The following is a 20,008-nucleotide window of genomic DNA, read 5'->3' on the forward strand; positions in this document are numbered from 1 at the left end:
TTTATTTATAATAAATCCTAATTTAAACAAATTTAATTTAAAGAAATAAAGATTATAAATTCCAATTATGTCTAATGTCTCTTCATCACAGAGAGCATTCAATCACTTCATTTTCTTTCCTGAAATCCACTTCAATGATGTTTGATAGATTCAGTGATGTTTGATGTTCCTCAAAGAAAAGGAATTTGACAGAAACTGAAGTTGAGGTATTTTCTTGCAGCTTTAGTGCTTTGTTTAAATTCAATGTGGGGTAGAACCTGATTCACTTAAACATCTGTACACAATTTTATCAACTGAAACGTTGGTGTAGGCCACGTGTGTGTGTGTGTCTGTGTGTGTGTGTGTATTGGTTCCTCACTGCAAAGTGCAAGTTAAATGCAGTGATGTAAAGTGTTTGAGTAAATGTACTTCATTACTGTACTTGAGTAACTATTAGTGACTTCCTGTCTGATGAACTGTTCTGTACTGGTCCTGTTTACTTCAATAGTAAGGAATGTAGACCTGAGATCCTGATTATTGGTCTTTTATTACCAAAAAGGCAGTGGTTTTAAACCTTTTTCGAGGCATGACTCATTGTTTACATGAAGAAAACACAGTGCATGTAGGGGTACGGCCTCAGGAGCCCTGCAGTAAGTGTGCTGTGTGCATGTGACTGATGAATGTGCAGGTAGAAATTCAAATGAAACTGCATTCAATCTGGTTGATTTTTAATCAAGTTATTTTTTTTAACTCATTTTAAGTTTCCTGTTATAGGATAACTTGCAATTTTGTAAATTCCAACTTTAATACCTTTTAATACATTAATACCTAAATATTCCTGATAATTCCCATGGAAAGTTTCCAGTCTTGAAAATTCCTGCAACCACATTCCTAGAAAATACATGAGCTGTTCCTTGGTCTTGGGCACAGGGATATTTGCCTGCGTCTGCTTTTTTAAGATATTTTTAAGTTTTACATTGTTCTGATATCAGATGCCCCAAGAATTTTACCTGTTGTACAAATTGCAGTTTAGACACAGAAGCTTAGTGTATGTGAGGATCCTCTATAATTATTTGGAGAAAGAGTCTGGTGTCATTATGCCATGGCTTGGGAAGTCGGGATGTTGTTAATAAATGTGAACTGATTTAATGTCATACAGTGTGTCTGTGTTCTACATTACAGTGGGGTCTGAGGTTCGGTTTCCAGCATGTTGTTTCCTTACATTCTTTTATCCAGGGCCCAAAATCGTTCCACTGATCTCTCATTTAGAAAGTGATCTATGCAGAGCTGAACATCTCACCATGAATGGTGAACAATCTCATGCATGTTTGTGAGTTTTACTTAGAATCTACTTCGACTTCACTTCTATGTTCATTCCAACCTCATTTAACAATAAAAATAAAATAATTAATATTTAAATATAGACTTTTAGGTACTAAAGCACCCCACTGTAATAAAGTATTACATTCTAAAGTACAGCAAACATGAAATGGGAGTGAATTCCACTGATCTTTCAAACATTAAGAAAGTGATTTATGCAGAGCGTAAGTGATTCTTTACTGCAAAAAAGAAAAGTTGCTGTTAAGCATGCATGCTGTGCTGTTAACTGAGCTGCAGCATTTCAGTGTCCCAGGTGAGATACTTATTCACCTTGGCTTCTATTTCAGGTCATTTAGGAATCCACCTCTCTTGGGTCAGGCCTGTGTTTTTCTCCTGGGTGTGTCTCCCATTTACATTGTGGATGATAAGAGCAGGTGTGAACTGCTATAGGAGACGAGGCAGCGCTTTCTACTGTTAGATCTGGATACCAATACTTGTAGCATTTTCTTTAACTTGGTTACCAGGAGAAAATCTGGTTTTGTTAAAATAACAGGTTAACAGATGATAACTGGATAAATAACTAATGAATAAAAGCTCCATCCAGCCAATTAACATGCACACTGTGGAAACACTTCATATAAACAGAATGTAGAATCACTGAAAGCATTTTAAATGAGATTCATTCATTGTCTGTTTTGTGTATATACATATGAATTACTGTAAGACACAAAAGAAGACTGAAGAGCTTGAGAAAGATAATTCTGAGAAACCAAGAGCAATTGGAGAAACAAGTAGCTCAGCTGAGGGCACTTTCAGTTCTGACTATGAGAAACAGCAGCGAGATAAGACGAATCTGGAAATCAAGAACAGGAACAGAAAGCTGAACCTCTACAAGCCCAAAAAGTCGCAGAAAATCTCTGAGGAAACAAAGATTCCTAGGCGAGGGAAGAGAAATGAGGATGGAAACCAGAGAGTGACTGGAGGAAGCTGTACAGCTGTTCAGCAATATGACTTCAGCACAAGAGAAAGAAAAGGGAAAGAAAAAGAGGAGATCCAGCTGGACATGTCCTACATATAATAAAGTACAAAAATATCAGTGATTATTGTAACTGAATATTTTTTCTTCCTTCAAAATAAATAAATATCATAAATATAATGTGTGTTTTGTTTCTATTATTAAAGTGTTGGACATCATTTAAATTTAACTAAGAATTTGAATCCACATGATAAAATGTTGGGGAAACGGGACAAATGTAAATGATGATAAAATAAAGGTTCTGTTTAAACCCAATTTTACATGAACAGAAGTTAAACTGATCAAAACTATCGATTGCTGCAAAAAGTCTAATATAAAACTGCGACTGACAGCCACTGACAAATGAATATCTTTTGGGCAGTAGGTTCGGCTCAGGAGGTGATAATTACACAGCTTTAGTTTTATAGGAAATAAATCTGTATTAAAAATAAATTACATTTTTAATAGAAAATAAAATAAACAGTTATTGAACAGTATTCACAGTATCAGTTTAAATATTAAATCACAATAACACAGAGATTAAATCAGTTTACAATACATGAGTTCTTCATGGGTTCATCTGATGCACACAATACTATAAAGTTTAGTTCAAATGCAGCCTCATAACATCATAGTTCAAGTATATATTAATAACTTTTGACAACCGCATTTAGTAGAAAAACATCAGAAATAACTATTTTGCATTCAATCCATTACAAAATAACAATTTAATTTAATAGATTCATTTTAAAAATTCAGTCCATATAGTTTGGTCAATTCAGTTTGAAAAGATTTGTTTCGGTGTTTTTGACTCCTTAGATTCAGTTCAAGTAACTCGGTTCAAGAGAGTTCAGTTTGATCACTTCTATTCAAAACAATGAGGTTCAGGAGAGTCGTTTCACCATTTCAGCTCAACCGAGTCTGAATCCATAGATAGTTCCACAAATTTCCTTTCAGCAGTCTTTTAAAAAAAAAAAAACAGGTGATCAGAATGTTCCTACTCTGTTCCTGGGTTAGTTTTAGTGGTTCACCTCACTATCACTATCACCTTACTATCAGATAGCTCTCAGCATGCGTGCATTTCTTTGTGGATCTGAAAACTAAAATTGCTAGTTAGACCATGTGACAAATTTAACCAATATTGAACATAATTCCCCTGAAGGTGTCACTATTACACAGTTTTATAACCATTTCCAAATGAACATTTATACATTATACCTCATTTGTGAACTAAATACTTTTCCACAATTTAAATTATTGACATACTTAAAAACAATTACGACCTTTTCTAAGACAGCTACACTCATCAAATTATTTCTCTCGTGCTCTGCCCTCTTTTTGAAAGAGATGAAAGAGATGCCATTGGGTAGAAAGCTGGAGTTTCACTAATTGTTCTGAAAATAGTAGTAAAAAAAACAGAATAAAATAACAGATGCAACCAGGTGAAATTAGAAAGAACACACACCAGCAACAGAATAATGAAAATAAAAGTAGTGGTCAGTGCTGGTGATACCAAACAGAGAAGCAGTTACACTTTGACTGAAATCACAGCGCCACCAAGTCATGCAATATACAGAAACAGAAAAAGGAATATTGTTGCTCTATGTGTAAAAGCATAGCAGGTGTCATGGCATAAACTAAGTGATACACTGTGTGCACAATTATTAGGCAAGTTGTATTTTTGAGGATTAATTTTGTTATTGTACAACTACAGTTCTCTTGGTCAATCCAAAATGTTAACAAACCCTCAAACCTGAACATTTAAGTAGTAAAAGTGTTGGCTTTCTTAGGAGAATATCTACATGTACACCATTGTAAGACAACTATTAGTGTGCAGAATTATTACGCAACTAAATGAAAAACAAAGATTTTCCCATCTCACTTGTTTATTTTCACCTGTTAAAGTAAGAATAATAAACAAACTCAAAATTTACAAATAAACATTTCTGAAATTTCAAAAAGAAAACCTCATTGACCAATATCTTTTCCATAACAGTCACAAGCCTTCCATTCACAGAGTCAGTCAGTTTCTTGATCTGGTCAGAATCAACTTTTTGTGCAGCCTCGGCCTCCCAGATACTGTTCAGAGAGGTGTAATGTTTACCTTCACTGTACATTTCCTGCTTAAGAAGGGCCCAAAAGCTCTCAATAGGTTTTAAGTCAGATGAAGAAGGGGGCCATGTCATTAGTTTTTCATCTTTAAGGCCTTTACTGGCCAGCCACGCAGTGAAGTACTTTGATGCATGTGATGGAGCATTGTCTTGCATAAAAATTGCAAAAAAGTCTTCTTGAAAGATGCAGACTTTTTCCTGTACCACTGCTTGAAGAAAGTGTCTTCAAAAAATTGGCAGTAGAGTTGATTTTGAGTCCATTTTCAACCCGTAAAGGTCCAACTAGCTCATCTTTAATAATACCTGCCTGTACCAGTATCCCACTTCCACCTTGCTGTCATCTGAGTCGAAGCTCACTGACTCGTTACTGATCCAACCACGGGCCCATTCATCCGGTCAAGAGTCACTCTCATCTCATCAGTCCACAAAACCTTTAAAAAAATCAAGACCCATTCTTGACGCTTCAACTTATGTGTCTTGTTCAGAGGTGGTTGGGTTTCATCCTTTCTTACCTTGGCCATGTGTCTGAGAACTGAACACCTCGTACTTCTTGACACTCCAGGTAGGTTGCAGTTGTAGACTATGGCAGCACTGGAGGATAATGGGTTCCTGGTAGCTTTATGTTTCATTCTTCTCAAATCTTTGGCGGTTAATTTGCGTCTTTTCTTCTCGACAAGTTTCTTGCGACCCTGTTGACTATTTGCTACAAAACGTTTGATGGTTCTGTGATCCCGCCCCAATATCTAAGATATTTCAAGAGTGCTGCATCCCCGTGAAAGACTTTTTACAATTTTTTTACTTTTCAGAGTCAGTTAAATATCTTTTTTGGCCCATTTTTCCTGAGTGGAAGAATCTGCCTAATAATTATGCACACCTTGATATATGGTGTTGATCTCCTTAGGCCACACCCTCCCTCATTACACAAAAACACATCACCTGATATGCATTAAATCCAATAAGAATTATAGTTTATACAGCTTGGATTTGGAAATTATGGATAAAATGATGATATGGTCAAAATAATCACTTGCCTAATAATTGTGCACACAGTGAATGTATGGTGTGTGCTCACATGCTGAATCTAAACCTGCCCAGAGCATTACAGTTACAGTTTCTCGCCAGTGCTGCCATTTCCTGTTCTTAAGTTTAGTATAAAGCGAGTAATGTTTCGTTTAGCATTTAGTTTTTTCTCCCATTTTTTTCTCTTAGATTGCAAAGTTTCCTCCAGCTGAGCAACAAGTTTCTCCAGTCGCTTTTGTTCTCTCATCAAGTTATTTCTCTCGTGCTCTGCCCTCTTTTTCTCTTCCACACAGTGGTTGAAGGAATCCTGGAGCTTCCTGGTGGTTTGGAGGTGGTCATTGCCTCTATGTCTAGTTTAGTCTTCTTTTGTTCTTTCTCCATTTTCTTTCTCTCAAACCAAGACGTGTCTCCACTCACTCTCAGTTTGTCATCAAATCATTTTTCTCTTCCCACTGCTTTCTCTCAGAAGCCAAAGTAGCCTCCAGCTTTTGCAGTCTGTAGCAGAATGGCTTTCTCTTTTTTCTCTTCTGTTATTTTCTCTATCAGATCAGAAAATGCATCCAAGTCTTTTATTACTTTCTCCATGTGTTTCAGCTTCTCCTTTATTTCAGCAATCTGCTCAGATTTCTTCTCTCTTCTGGTTTGAAAAAACCTTCTTAACCTTCTAAAGAGCTCCATGTTTACATCTCTTTACTCGCACAAACCTCGGAAATGAGAGAAACAGAGACCCATTCTGACTAGTGATGTCCGGTTCGTGAACGAATTGTTCATTTGAACTGGTTCTTTTAGGTGAACCGGTCGAACCAGTTCACCAAATCGGACTGAATCGTTAAACAGTTTGCGTCTCAAATCAGCACTAATCAACAAAATTACTCAAGTTACTCACTTTTTAATGTGTATGACCATCTATCCGACTCAAAATAAATCAATATCCCTGAGAATGGGGTTCTTCTCTAGTTTCTCCAACAGTACACAAATTAAACTGAAACATGCTGCTGAACGAGTGATCACTAAACATGCGCATACCTGCCGATTCCGAGCAGCACACATACACTCAAAAAAATTGCACTTTGGTTAAACATGATTTAATCGTGGACAGTGGTTCCACGCGATTACACCACATTATCTTAACAAGACTGGATGATGTTAAACAAGCTCAACACATTGGTGTTCATTTAACATAAACAGATTAAACATGATTTAAATATTTCGAATTAACTTGAATTAATGTTTTTTGTTGAACGTCAATTAATCATATCTTAAATCTAATCCTTGATGTTAAGCCTATATGTAAACATCACTTTTGATGGATCTAATTTAGTCAAGTTACTACTACTAGATGTTATCAGCCCTGTTTTTCATTTCCTTGCTTCAATGACCTTTAAAAATATGACTACAGAGGCAGCAAATATGTAATTAATCCTTTGTACCATACTAGGGAACAGTTTACAGCAGGTGCCATACTTTAACAATTTTTGTTTGTACAAAACACTTAAACTAGTGCATTTGTAAGCTTACAGTTTTCTGACCAAATTTACATGACAAATGTGTACAGAAACTTTTTACACAGCAAAGAGTGAACTTGCTGCTTGCTATTTGTGCATGTGCTTTTAAGGAAAACAATGTTTCAAATAAAAAAAATTAACTAAGAACAAAAACTCAGTACAACCAAAGCAGTGTAGCATGAACAAAACATGAAACAACTCCTAAATGAAACAAACAGGTTCACATTCCTGCATGAACAACAAATGCAGGGTAACCCATCAATAACTAGCATAGTGTTTGCTTTTAATATTTTTCTATGAGATTGCTACATGCATTTCACCCCCCCCCCAAAAAAAAAAAAAAAAAAAACACAAAGGCATGAAAAATTAAGAGTATTTCTGTGAACAATAAAAATTGAGCTCAAATTTTCTTTCAGCAAAGTTTTTGCCCATTTGACAATAACAATTAGTAATAGTTATAGTTTCAAGATAAAGATCAGTCTGTTCATCAGTCCTTTAATGTGGTGTAAAAAGCTTGGTCCTGAACTTTGTTGGAGAGTTTGTGTCATCAAGCTCCAGGAACACCTTTTGCAGGAGTTCAAAGGTGTATCAAAGCTCCTTAGGATAACTTAGGCTTAAGGCATATATTAGGCCAATTAGCAAATCAACACCATTAGCTACATTACCAAGATCTTCTAGTGCTAGAACACCTTTAAGAATTAGTCCAACATCTGCAGGGTTATCATTAACTTCACATCCTTCACATCTGATGACAACGCTAATCACCTTTTCTTTGAGTGCAGCTTGAGCATTGGAAAAATCTGCATCCTATAAACAGAACAAAGTACATTCATTGTTATACACAAAGTCTTTGTCTACCTAAATGAGGATCCTGACAATCTAATCAAGGAGTACATGGTATAATTGCCTCAATATTGTGACAAACAGGGCTTTGAGGACACACTCCCTTCTAACATTAATGCAGACACACTAGGAAAAAGAAAGAAAATTAGCAACACAAACCTATAAACTACTACATTATCAAGTTAACACAAGTCATAAGTGAAAAACAACTAAACACAATTGTCTATTAAAACAATTTTCATGGCTATCATACCTGTGTAAGTGGCACGAGAAGTTTTCTTATCCGTTGTCCCTGAGCTCCACCTCTCTTGGCAAAGATCTTCAAAAGATTTGTAGTGTGTTCATCCAGCTTTGAGTATAATTTTGAAATTAAGGCTACAGTTGTTATGCGAGCAAATTCAGCACAAACCTAAAACAGAGAAAAACGTCACAAATTAAGTATCCAAACAATTCCAGTTGCTGTTCCACTAAACTGCTGAGTAATAAGTGTAAATCATATGGTTAAATAATGTATTATCATTAATACAACGTACACTACTGCATTTTATTTACAAATGGATAGTGCATTGTCTAGTGTAAAGTAACGAGTGTATTGCCTGTCTATCCTTTCAATGTTGATGGACCACAGACAGACCCGAAACTTTTACTCTAGCTATCTTGTATAGTGTAATGATTTTGAGTTATTGAGATTTTAATATATTTAATTTGATTTAAAATCCCACTTAAAGACATTAAGCTGAATTACCTCATTTTCTTGGAACAATGCTGACCATTTGCTCTTAAAGTTAGCAATAACTGGAGATTCTTTGATAACCTCTTGTCTTTTAATGCAAAAGAAATGTCCATTAATCTTCTTACAGTTTGCTCATTGTTCTTCTTCTTAACTTCAGAAAGACTCTGACTTGCTACTGTCAGGAGTTTCACCAGGGAAAAATGAGGGACAAAAGTTAACTTCAGTCTTGGCAGTTGGCTAATACTGTTTCTCATATCACTGATGCAAATGGATGGACAAGTTAACAGTATACTTAATGTTAACGTTACCTGTTAGTTTGCCATTTACTTCAGTTGATGCCGCGGTCATCTCTTAGGATTAAAATTGTGCATTCTGTCATAAACACATTAGTCTCAACCGACATAATAAAACAGTGGGCTAATAATGCTTCTAAGACTGATGAAAATGGATGGAAGCTTGTTTCTTAGCTTAGAAATATTTCTACAGTAAAAGAAGGCTGTTTTTGTAACTTGGTTGATATATTTTTGAAGGACAAGGTGCTGTCTAAAATAACTCCCAGGTCTTTTACCGTTAAACTAGTAGATACAGAACATCTGTCTAAATGCAGGTTGAGATGCTGGAGCTTCTGTATACTGTTTTTTGAGCCAATGAGCAAAATCTCCGTCTTATCAGAATTTAATAGTAGAAAGTTATGGGTCATCCAATCTCAATTATTTAACACACTCAGTTATCCGAGCTAATTGAGCTGTATCGCCTGGTTTTAATAAGATATATAGCTGGGTATCATCAGCATAACAGTGGAAGCTGATTCCATGCCTTCTAATAATATTCCTAAGGGAAGCATGTGTATTGTGAAAAGCAGGGGTCCTAGAACTGAACCTCTTGGTACACCATAATTCACTAGCATTAGCCTGGATAGCTCTCCATTTAAGTCTATGAAATGGTAACGATCAGAGAGGTAGGATTTTAACCAGCTTAATGCCTGTCCCTGAATGCTGATGTAATTCTGTAAGCGATCGAGGAGGAGATCATGATCTATAGTGTCGAATGCAGCACTAAGATCTAGTAAAACTAACATTGAGATGAAGCCTTGGTCTGAAGCTAAAAACAGGTAGTTAGTAATTAGATTTTAACTAGGGCAGTTTCTCTGCTATGATGGGGCTTAAAACCTGACTGAAACTCTTCAAAGATGTTCTCTTGTAAGTGGGAAAATAACTGGGCGACAATCTTTTCTAAAATCTTAGACATGAATGGGAGATTTGAAATTGGTCTGTAATTCGATAGCGTGTTTGGATCAAAATTAAGTTTCTTAATGAGGAGCTTAATAACTGCTAACTTGAGAGATTTAAGGACGTGACCTAAATGTAACCCTTGGTTAAAAAGGTATTAAAAATAAAAAAGGAACTGACTACACCACCTGGGTTATTTATTCACCCAGGAAAATAGATTAAACCCAAAAGAATAATTAAACCAAAAAAAAAGTTAAAAAATTATGAAGGACCCTGCTGGTTCGGATGGGATTAAAGACAGACGTGACTTTCCAAGAATAGTACAAATTTATTAAACAAAAGAATGCCTACAAATATTTTAATACCATTTACAGCTTACCAGTTATTTACCCACAATCGGAGAGACTAGATTACATCCTCTTTGTAACAAAAAGAGAGCACACAGCAAATCAGTGCATAATTCTTAAAAACAAGAATAAACCAAAAATAAACCCAAAACACACAAACAATCTCCCCTTCTGTTTAAGTCTCAAGAATCACAGCGCATCAGATAGTTACATGTGGAAATAGTTATGTAAATGGTACATACACTTATACACACGTTAAAAAGAGAAAAACAATCAACTCCCGATTAATATTTAAAAAGCGTCCAAGCGGCTCACGGAGCAAAAATACCAAGCCTGTTAATTTAATACACCTGCACAAGAGATAAATATCCAAGTCCTTACTCAAATATAGCACAGAACCGTGTCGCAGAATAATCTTTTAAAACACTCAGTAATCCAGCGGTTTACAACCGCAACGTCCGCTTAGTCCAACCTGTAAACCAACAAGCTACTTCGGGTTTATGAAACAGCGTGTAAAAACATATACGAAACAGGTACGAAACAGCAGCTAGCGCTCTTTGGCCACACCTAAAAAAACAAACAAATAAAACATTTAAAACAGTTTCCCCCTTCCCCACAATAACCCACAATAAAGTTGCTTACCTCACAAACGGGGTTAAACTATTGTCACTTTATGCTACCTGCGTTCATGCACACCTCCCTACAAACACATATTCAGACCATGATTAGCAACTAATAAAATAAAACAAGCGACTCACCAGGGTTTTTTTTTTTTTTTTTTTTTTAGCCACCCAGCCTACTATGATGGAACACATTTTTCAAAAACCTGATTTGTAGTTAATTTAGCTACTGTACTGAAAAGGAACCTGGGATTGTTTTTGTTGTTTTCTATGAGTTTGCTCAGGTGTTCAGCTCTAGCAGCTTTTAGCGCCTGTCTGTAGCTGAGCATACTGTCTTTATACGCAATTCTGAATACCTCCGATTTAGTTTTCCTCCATTTTCTCTCCAGATTACGGGCTGTTCTCTTGAGGGCATGCGTATGACTATTATACCAAGGTGCAGATGCTTGTTCTCTAACCTTTTTTAACCGGATGGGGGCAACAGTGTCTAATGTGCTAGTGAGGTTGTAAGTCATTTCATCAAGATTATTAGCAGTTATGGGTTTAGTGAGAAATTGAGATAAATCAGGCAGGTTATTTATGAATCTGTCCTTAGTGGTCGGAACAATAGTCCTGCCAAGTCGATAACGTGGTGAAACACGGCTAATCTGCTCTACCTGTAGTGTGTACAGTATGAGGTAATGGTCTGTGATGTCATCACTCTGAGGTAAAATTTCTATATCAGTGACGTCTGCTTCGTGGGATATTATTAAGTCTAGTGTGTGGTTAAAGCGATGTGTTGGTCTGGTGACGTTTTGTTTAACCCCAAAAAAGTTTAATAAGTCAACAAATGATAATCCTAGAGCATCGTTTACATCATCTACATGAATATTAAAATCTACTTTAGAACTTTCTTAAAATTGATCAAGAGGTCTGAAAGAAAACAAGCAAACTCTTAAAGAAAATCAGCATAGAACCCTGGGGGTCTGTACACGGTGACCAGAGCAAGTTTTATATGCATGTCTGAAAGTACAACTTTAAGAAGAGCACTTCAAATGATTTAAAGCTGAATCCTAATCTCTGACTGACATAAGAGAGGCATTGTAAATAGTAGCTAAACCTCCCCCACGACCAGTCTGACGGGGCTCATGCTTATAAACATATCCTGATGCTGTAGACTCGTTTAGACCCATATATTCACCTGGTTTAATCCAGGTCTCAGTGAGACAGAGTGCTGAGAGATTATTTTCTGTAATCATCTCATTTACAATCAGTGCTTTGGGTGCAAGTGATCTAATGTTTAAAAGACCAAACTTTAGAACTTTTTGGTGTTTGCTTATCTGGCATTTTTCAGTTTTAACTGCAATAAGATTATTTCTGGATCTTGTGTATTTAATTCTTGGTTTTACAACACAAGGAATAGATACGGTTTCTATAAACTGGGCTGTGTGTGAACTTGTAACTATTTGGTTTGTTGTATAAATGTTCTCATAGTCGTAAATTTCCTGATGTCTTACCAGTCAGATGATGTGAAGTATCCTAGAGATGTTATCTGATAGCACTGCTGCTCCAACTCTGCTGGGGTGCAGCCCATCAGGGCGAAAGAACCTCGGACGCTCCCAGAAACAGTTCCAGTTATTAATAAAGAGAAGTTTGTGCTCTCCACACCATTCATTTAGTGCATAGAGTCTACTAAACTTCTCAGCCCCTCGCTGGTAAGTGGGAAGAGGTCCTGACACTATGATCCTCGTTGTGGGTGATGTGCTGCGTAGCGTCTCCACCAGGATCCTGAAATCCCTCTTTAAGATCTCTGTTTGCCTCAGCCTGGTGTTGTTTCTTCCAGCGTGAAGAACAACCGCTGTGAAGTTCTCGTTCAGGATCGCGGGTACCTGCGCAGCGACATCGAGAACACGAGCACCAGGAAAACAGCGAGTGTACACCTTACCTTTGGCTCCGGTAGCGCGGACATGCCGGACGATGGAATCTCCAAGAATCACAGTATGGCGTTCCGTCTCGCGGAGAGGGGCGAAGCGGTTCTCGGTCGAGATCTCGAAGGCCGGTGGTGGTGGCGGGGGAGACGTCCTCGACCGGGGCTTGGCTCGTGTCTTCCGCTGCTGCAGCATCCAGGGTCCGTGGTGCACCGGTGGCGGAGTAAACGATACCTGGGCGGGCTGCGTTGTAGGTGCGCTGGTCCTGGGCAGAGAAACACGCGGAGTTGAGGTGCTGGGAGCGTTAGGTTCAACCGGGGAATTTACCTGGGACGAGTGAGCGTCCGCCCGGGATGTTTCCAGCGCCGCATTCCGCTCTCGCAGCTGGGCATGCTTTGCCTGTTTCTCCAAAGCCTCCATCTCCAACTCCACCGTTTGCAACTCGAACGAGTCCTCACCTGTGCTCAAAGGCAGACACACAGCCGGCATAGTGCTTATAATAGCAGATAAAGTTAAGATACAGAGATGTGATACAGTGAGAGGCAATGAATATAGTCAACACTAGTGATAGTCGAGTTAACTAACTACAGGCACAAGTCAGGAAGACAAAAAACAATTTAGGATTATTAAAAGAGGAAAAAAGGAGAGATAAATAGTAAAGTTTGTTTGAAAACGGCGAGAGAAATACAAACACAGAACTTGCGGTAAACGAGTCAAACAAGCTACGTCAGAGAGCCGTCATGAGACAAAACACTTGGCCATGATGTCACCATCATCATATTTAGTTTGGGGGCATCAGGAAAGTGTGCAAAAAAAAAAAAAACGTTACCACAGACTGAAAATACACTGTTTAAATACATCACCAACAACAAGACACAATTGTCTTCTCTCTCTGTATGTTTCTTACTTCAGTGTAGAAAACTCTTAGTAAGGAATCTCTTTTACTCCATCACAGGTCTGCACATGCAACAACTGCACTGTTACATCATCACTTCTACCGGAGTTCTTCTACAGCTTACCGGTAAGTGTGCCATTACTGCCACCTAGCGGATAATTTACAAATACACTCATCATGACAGGTAGGTTCACACCTCACTATTTCTAGTGTGTTAAAACAAATCTAGACCTGGATGGTTGCCCTACCGATTTAACAGCATTTGCAAACTTTTTTCTTTCTTGCAGTGAAGAATCACTTACACCCTGTTTGCTCTCTAATCAGACTGACGACATAAATGAGGTTGAAATGAACACAGAAGTGAAGTCGAAATAGATTCTAAGTAAAACTCACAAACATGCATGTGGTTTTTCACCATTCATGGTGAGATGTTCAGCTCTGCATAGATCACTTTTTAAATGTGTGAGAGATCAGTGGAAAGATTTTGGGCCCTGGATAAAAAAATGTACGGAAACAACACGCTGGGAACCGAACCTCAGACCCCACTGTAATGTAGAACACAGACACACTGTATGACATTAAATCAGTTCACATTTATTAACAACATCCCGACTTCCCAAGCCATGGCATAATGACACCAGACTCTTTCTCCAAATAATTATAGAGGATCCTTACATACTCAAAGCTTCTGTGTCTAAACTGCAATTTGTATAACAGGTAAAATTCTTGAACAATGAACAATGTAAAACTTAAATTTCTTTTAATTAAATTAAAAAACAGAGGCAGGCAAAATATCCCTGTGCCCAAAACTAAGGAACAGCTCATGTATTTCCTAGGAATGTGTTTGCAGGAATTTTCAAGACTGGAAGCTTCCCATATGAATTATCAGGAATATTTAGGTATTAACAGGAATTAATGAAAATAAAGTTGGAATTTACAGAATTGCAAGTTATCCTATAACAGGGAACTTAAATGTAGTTAAAAAAAATAACTTGCTTGATAATCAACCAGATTTAATGCAGTTTAAGTTGAATTTCTACCTGCACATTCATCAATCACATGCACACAGCACACTTACTGCAGGGCTCCTGAGGCCGTTCCACTACATGCACTGTGTTTTCTTCATGTAAACAATGTCATGATTTTAAATAGGTTAAAAACCACTGCCTTATGGGTAATAAAAGACAAATAATCAGGATATCAGGTCTACATTCCTTACTATTGAAGTAAACAGGACCAATACAGAACAGTTCATCAGACAGGAAGTCACTTATAGTTACTCAAGTACAGTAATGTAGTACTGTACATTTACAAGTACATTTACTCAAACACACACACACACACACACACACACACACATACACACACACATTCAGTACTATTCAGTAGATTAAATCAGAACACTGATAGGAAGGCATCCAAGATGGCGCCGCTATGTTTGGCCTGCCACTTGCTCCTCTGTTTTTTCATGTTTATTTTTGCTACCGTCTCGTCGTTTATTGTGTATGATCGCACCACGCTGCTGGAACTGCGTTTCACAACTAATCGCCTCTTAAACACCCAGTCATTTAGACCATCACCGCCACTGTTGACATTAATTCCTCCTTTCCTGAGACGCCCTGTCTGTTTGCTACCAGGCAGGAAGCGCCGCAGGAGGCGTGGTCGGAGAGGCGGGTTACATGCCAGGCTGAGGACTCACCTGGATTTTCCGTCACCGAGGCGTAAAGATCAACTAGGATTTGGCAATGCTAAAAGATCGCAGGAATGCTACCGATGGATCCGGCCGGTTGGCTCCAACACTGGTGTTCCATTTCAGTGTCCTCGCCGCGTTGAAACATCCACCCGGGGTTGTGTTCAAGAAAACCTCCGTCCAAGTCCTCGTGTGACATCGTCACCTGCCAACTCGTCCACGCTCCGCATGGCACTTTGTAACACCAGATCACTCAACAACAAAACATTTGTCCTCAATGATGTCATCTCCTTTCACAATCTGGATCTGTTTTTCCTCACCGAAAACCTGACTTCCTCCAGATGACGTCAGTGCCTTTTCGGGAATCCTCCCCTATGGTTACCTTTACCTAAACACGCCGCAGCAAACAGGTAGGGGCGGGGGGATAGCCACTATACACAGACAGTCCCTGAAGTGCTGCCAGCTGTCCACTAGAGGGTTTTCCAGCTTCGAGGTACAAGTATTTGTGCTCACTCTACCCTGTCCGATCGTATGTGGAGTAATTTACCGGCCGCCCAAATCAAACAAGGATTTTTTAATTGAGTTCTCAGAGCTTCTGTCAGGGTTTCTAGCAAAGTTTGACAATGTTCTAATTTGTGGTGACTTTAACATTCATGTTTGCTGCCCCTCTGATAAACCTGCTAATGATTTTAAGGCACTTTTAGACTCATTAGATCTGGCTCAGTCTATTTCCTGTCCCACCCATAGGTTAGGTCACACTCTTGACCTTATTATCTCTCGTAGGGTGATTGTGTCAGATTGTGAGGTCAAGGATTTTCCCATCTCTGACCATTCTCTTATATGGTTTGACATTTGTGCTGTTTTGCCTGCACCAACGTCTACTGCCCCTCATCGTCGTCGCATTATTACCTCATCTACAATTGATGATTTTGTCGCTGCCTTCTCTGTTTCTGATCTCGCCTCTACTACTGAATTGACATCGCCTCTTTGTCCGGACCATTACCTCGCCTTCTTCCATACCATCTGCTCCCAGATTATGGACTCTGGGACCCTGGCTCAATAATACAACTCGGGCCCTCAGGCACCGGTGTAGACAGGCTGAGCGAAGATGGAAGAAGGATAGGCTGCAGGTGTCGCTGGAGATGTTTAGAGACAGTCTTGCCACCTACCAGAGTGCACTGAAGGAAGCTAAAGGACAGTACCTTTCTGCTCTCATCAACAACAATAGCCACCGCCCTGGAATTTTATTCAGCACTATCAATTCTGTCATAAATCCGGTGTCTGTCGTCTTGAATGACGTTTCTGAAAACAAATGCAATGCATTCAGACAACATTTTTTGGACAAGTCCCCGCTGTTGCCATGTCTACCAATGTGTGCTAGAGAACTTTGATGCTGTTACTCTGGTGGACCTCAGGAAAGCTGTCCACGAGTTAAAGCCCACCACCTGCCCCCTAGATGCTGTTCCTGCCAGGATTTTGAAGGAGGCTGTTGACATCATAGGTCCCATTCTTGTCTCCTTCATAAACAGCTGCTTTAGCGTGGGTACTGTTCCCGCTGCTTTCAAACACGCTATTGTTAGACCGCTGCTCAAGAAACCCAACCTTGATCCCTCCATACTATCTAACTACCGCCCTATATCTAACCTGTCATTTTTGTCTACGTTGATGGAGAAGCTTGTTTTCACCCAGCTTCAGTCTCACCTTCAACTGCACGGCATTGGTGATACATTTCAGTCCGGTTTCAGGTCGAGACATAGCACTGAATACGCATTATTGAGGGTCCATAATGACATTCTTGGAGCCTTGGATGGTAAAAGCTCTGTGGTGTTGGTGTTATTGGAACTTACCGCTGCATTTGACACCGTGGATCACGCCATCCTCATCTCTCGTCTTCAACATGTTGTTGGTCTGCAGGGTGCAGTACTAAATTGGTTCTCTTCATACCTCACTAACAGAACTTTTTCAGTAATGCTGGATGATCATTCTTCCTCGGTTGCTCCTCTGTCATCTGGTGTGCCCCAAGGATCTATTCTTGGTCCTATTCTGTTCTCACTCTACACGCTGCCACTTGGTCAACTCATCTCCAATCATAATGTTCAATTTCATTTCTATGCTGACGACCTCCAGATCTATCTTCCTGTGATTCAAAGTAATTGTTCTGCATTGGACCCTCTGCATAGATGCCTTCAGGATGTTTAACAGTGGCTTTCCCAGAACTTCCTTCATCTAAATGAAGAAAAGACTGAGTACATCCTGTTTAGCTCGGACTTACCCAGCAGTTCTCTGAGTTTTGGTCCTCTTACACCTCAGTTTGCACCTACCGTGCGTAACCTGGGTGTTATTTTTGAAGAAAGTATGCACTTCGATAGGCAGATCAGTGCAGTAGTAAAGGCGAGCTTTTATCAGCTAAGGCTCCTCAGCAAGGTCAAATCATTCTTGTCCAAAGCTGAGGTACAAAACGCGGCAGCTCGTCTTCTCACCAACACCTCCAAGTGCTCCCACATCACCCCTGTCCTCCGGTGCGGTTTAGGGTGGAGTATAAGGTCCTGCTGTTTGTGTTCAAGGCAATCAATGATCTGGCGCCGCCATACCTCGCTGAATTATTAAAGGTCTACCAACCAGCCAGAACTCTCCGCTCCTCAGGACTTACCTCTCTGGTTGTTCCAAAATGCAAGTATAAAAAGTTTGGAGGCCGGTCATTTGCTGTCCAGGGACCAATGCTGTGGAATGCACTTCCAGCACACATACGATGCATCACTGAGCTGAGTATTTTTAAATCGCAGTTGAAAACTCATTTATTCAGACAAGCTTTTAACACGTAGCCTTGAATCAACTATTTTATGTTCATTGTGTCTTATTTTTTATTTTCTTAAGTATTTTTTTTAATGTATTACTTTTAATTAAATTTTTTATTTTTTTTTGCTTTACTTGAAAGTGCCTTGTGCTCCTGTTGGTGGTTGTAATGTGCTTTATAAATAAAGTTTGATTGATTGATTGATTGATACACACATGAGCACACAGTATTAAACTGTGCTTTACAGTGGACTACTGTTACCCACACACACACACACACACACACACGTGCTCAGCTCTGCTCGGTGTTTTTCTCCTTTTTTCCTCGTCACCAGTCACTAAAACAGAGCACGCTGATTAGTCCCATCAGCCACAGATCTGCTTCTCACCGCTCGTTTCACCCCGGCTCCACCCTCCATTCACCAACCACCGCTCGTGCACGCACCCGCTACTCCATCCAGCAGTAGTGTTCAGGTGTTGTGAGGTGAATCCAGTGTTAACCCTGTCAGAATGACTGCTGAAAGATCATCCACTTTCTTGTGCCAATCCATGCGATTAATTATAAAGTACAGATGTTTAACTGAATCAGGTTCTGCCCCACATTAACTGTCAGCTATATTGCTTTCAGAGCTCAAAATGAACAAAGCACTAAAGCTGCAAGAAAATACCTCAACTTCAGTTTCTGTCAAATTATTTTTCTCTAAGGAACATCAAGCATCACTGACTTTACTAAAGTGGATTTCAAGAAAAAAAAATACCATCATTGAATGCTCTCTGTGAGACATTTAACATGATTGGATTTCAAAATCTTTATTTATTTAAATAAAGAAAGAAAAAATGAAGATGGTGAAACAACATGGACACTAAAGTACATGAAATGTTCGTATTTCACCATCTTCCTCTATTCCTGAATCATTTTCCATTTCTTCAAGTTGCTTCAACAGATCCTCGAAGCTGTCGACGTCAAAGACTGGTACAGAATCCAGGATCTCTGTGCTGTTGTGGGGGTCTCCAGTATGATTCTGGTCTCCAGACTGGTTAAAAAAGTCACAATCCTCATTTAAAATGGAAAAGATGTCGTTGTTGAGCAAAGTGATTTCATCCTCGTCCTCGAGCTGAACCTCACTGCTTGTACAGTCAGACCCATAGCAGGTGCTGTAAACAGAAGTGCACAATTTTAGCTGCATATTAAAGTAAATGAGTGGCGATTATGGCGATTATTTAAGATGCAGAGTAAAACTTAATTTGCATGTCATTCTTCTGAAACTGTTCCAATGCAGTTTACTAACTCACTTGGTCTGGCAGAAAGTCGACTCAGAAACAGAAGGGAAAAGAGGAGGATCAAAGCAGAAGTCTTTAGAAAACAGCAGTTCTTGGTGGCTAAGGCCGGGGAACTGATCACTAACTTCAGGCACGAGGTCATGGACTGGTACTTCTTCTGGCATGTTCATGACTATATGGTGGTTTGGTTGATGATCAGGTCTCCTCTGTGAGTCACTACTCTGCAAACTGCCTTTTCTCCTTCCCTTCTTTGGAAGAGGTTTATAAACCCAATCTACATGATAAAAAAAAAGAAGAATTTAAAGAGTAAGAAGCAACATAAAAACAATAAAAGTGTCAGAATTGATGCGTTTGTTTTGTTATTTTGCCATTTGTCTATAAAGAAAGTTCACCTACCAGGAAACAACTGTTCATGTTCCTGTTGAAGCCTCCATGATTCATTGTAGTAGGGTTTCTTCTGTTCTTCACTCAGTTTGTTCCACTGGATCCCAAGCTGCATGCTGATCTCTGCAGAGCTGCTATTTGGATTGGCCTTGGAAAAGATGGGCCGCTGTTTCCTCGCCCAAACCATGTAGGCATTCATTGGCCTTCTGATGTTGCCTTTTTTATCTCTGTACTTGGCTATGTTAAATTTATCTACAAAATAAAAAACAAACTTTAAGTTAAACAGAAATCATTATAAACTTCTAGTTAAAACAGTGAACAGAACAGAGTCATGCA

The 20,008-nt window shown here is 39.0% G+C and overlaps 2 protein-coding genes across 2 annotated transcripts in view; both read right to left on the reverse strand.

Annotated features, from left to right (window-relative positions):
- Nucleotides 1–13,428, reverse strand: part of LOC310731566 (uncharacterized protein) — a gene marked incomplete at its 3' end in the record, with an annotated part of 271,196 nt that extends 257,768 nt beyond the window's left edge. The window contains exon 1 of the mRNA XM_083551224.1: nt 12,957–13,428. Coding sequence (XP_083407350.1) covers nt 12,957–13,118 — 162 coding nt within the window. The 5' untranslated portion in view covers nt 13,119–13,428. The remainder of the gene's footprint in view (nt 1–12,956) is intronic.
- A 5,442-nt stretch (nt 13,429–18,870) lies between these two features.
- Nucleotides 18,871–19,758, reverse strand: LOC310731571 (uncharacterized protein; the record flags this gene model as incomplete). Its single annotated transcript, XM_083551229.1, has 3 exons — nt 19,685–19,758; nt 19,301–19,562; nt 18,871–19,162 (listed from the first exon to the last, which is right to left on the reverse strand). Exons 2-3 carry the CDS (start codon nt 19,456–19,458, stop codon nt 18,871–18,873), a joined length of 450 nt encoding a protein of 149 aa, XP_083407355.1. The 5' UTR covers nt 19,459–19,562; nt 19,685–19,758.
- Between the last annotated feature and the right edge of the window lie 250 nt (nt 19,759–20,008).

Source organism: Silurus aristotelis, assembly GCF_946808225.1.
Source record: "Silurus aristotelis genome assembly, chromosome: 9".
NCBI classification, from domain to species: domain Eukaryota; kingdom Metazoa; phylum Chordata; class Actinopteri; order Siluriformes; family Siluridae; genus Silurus; species Silurus aristotelis.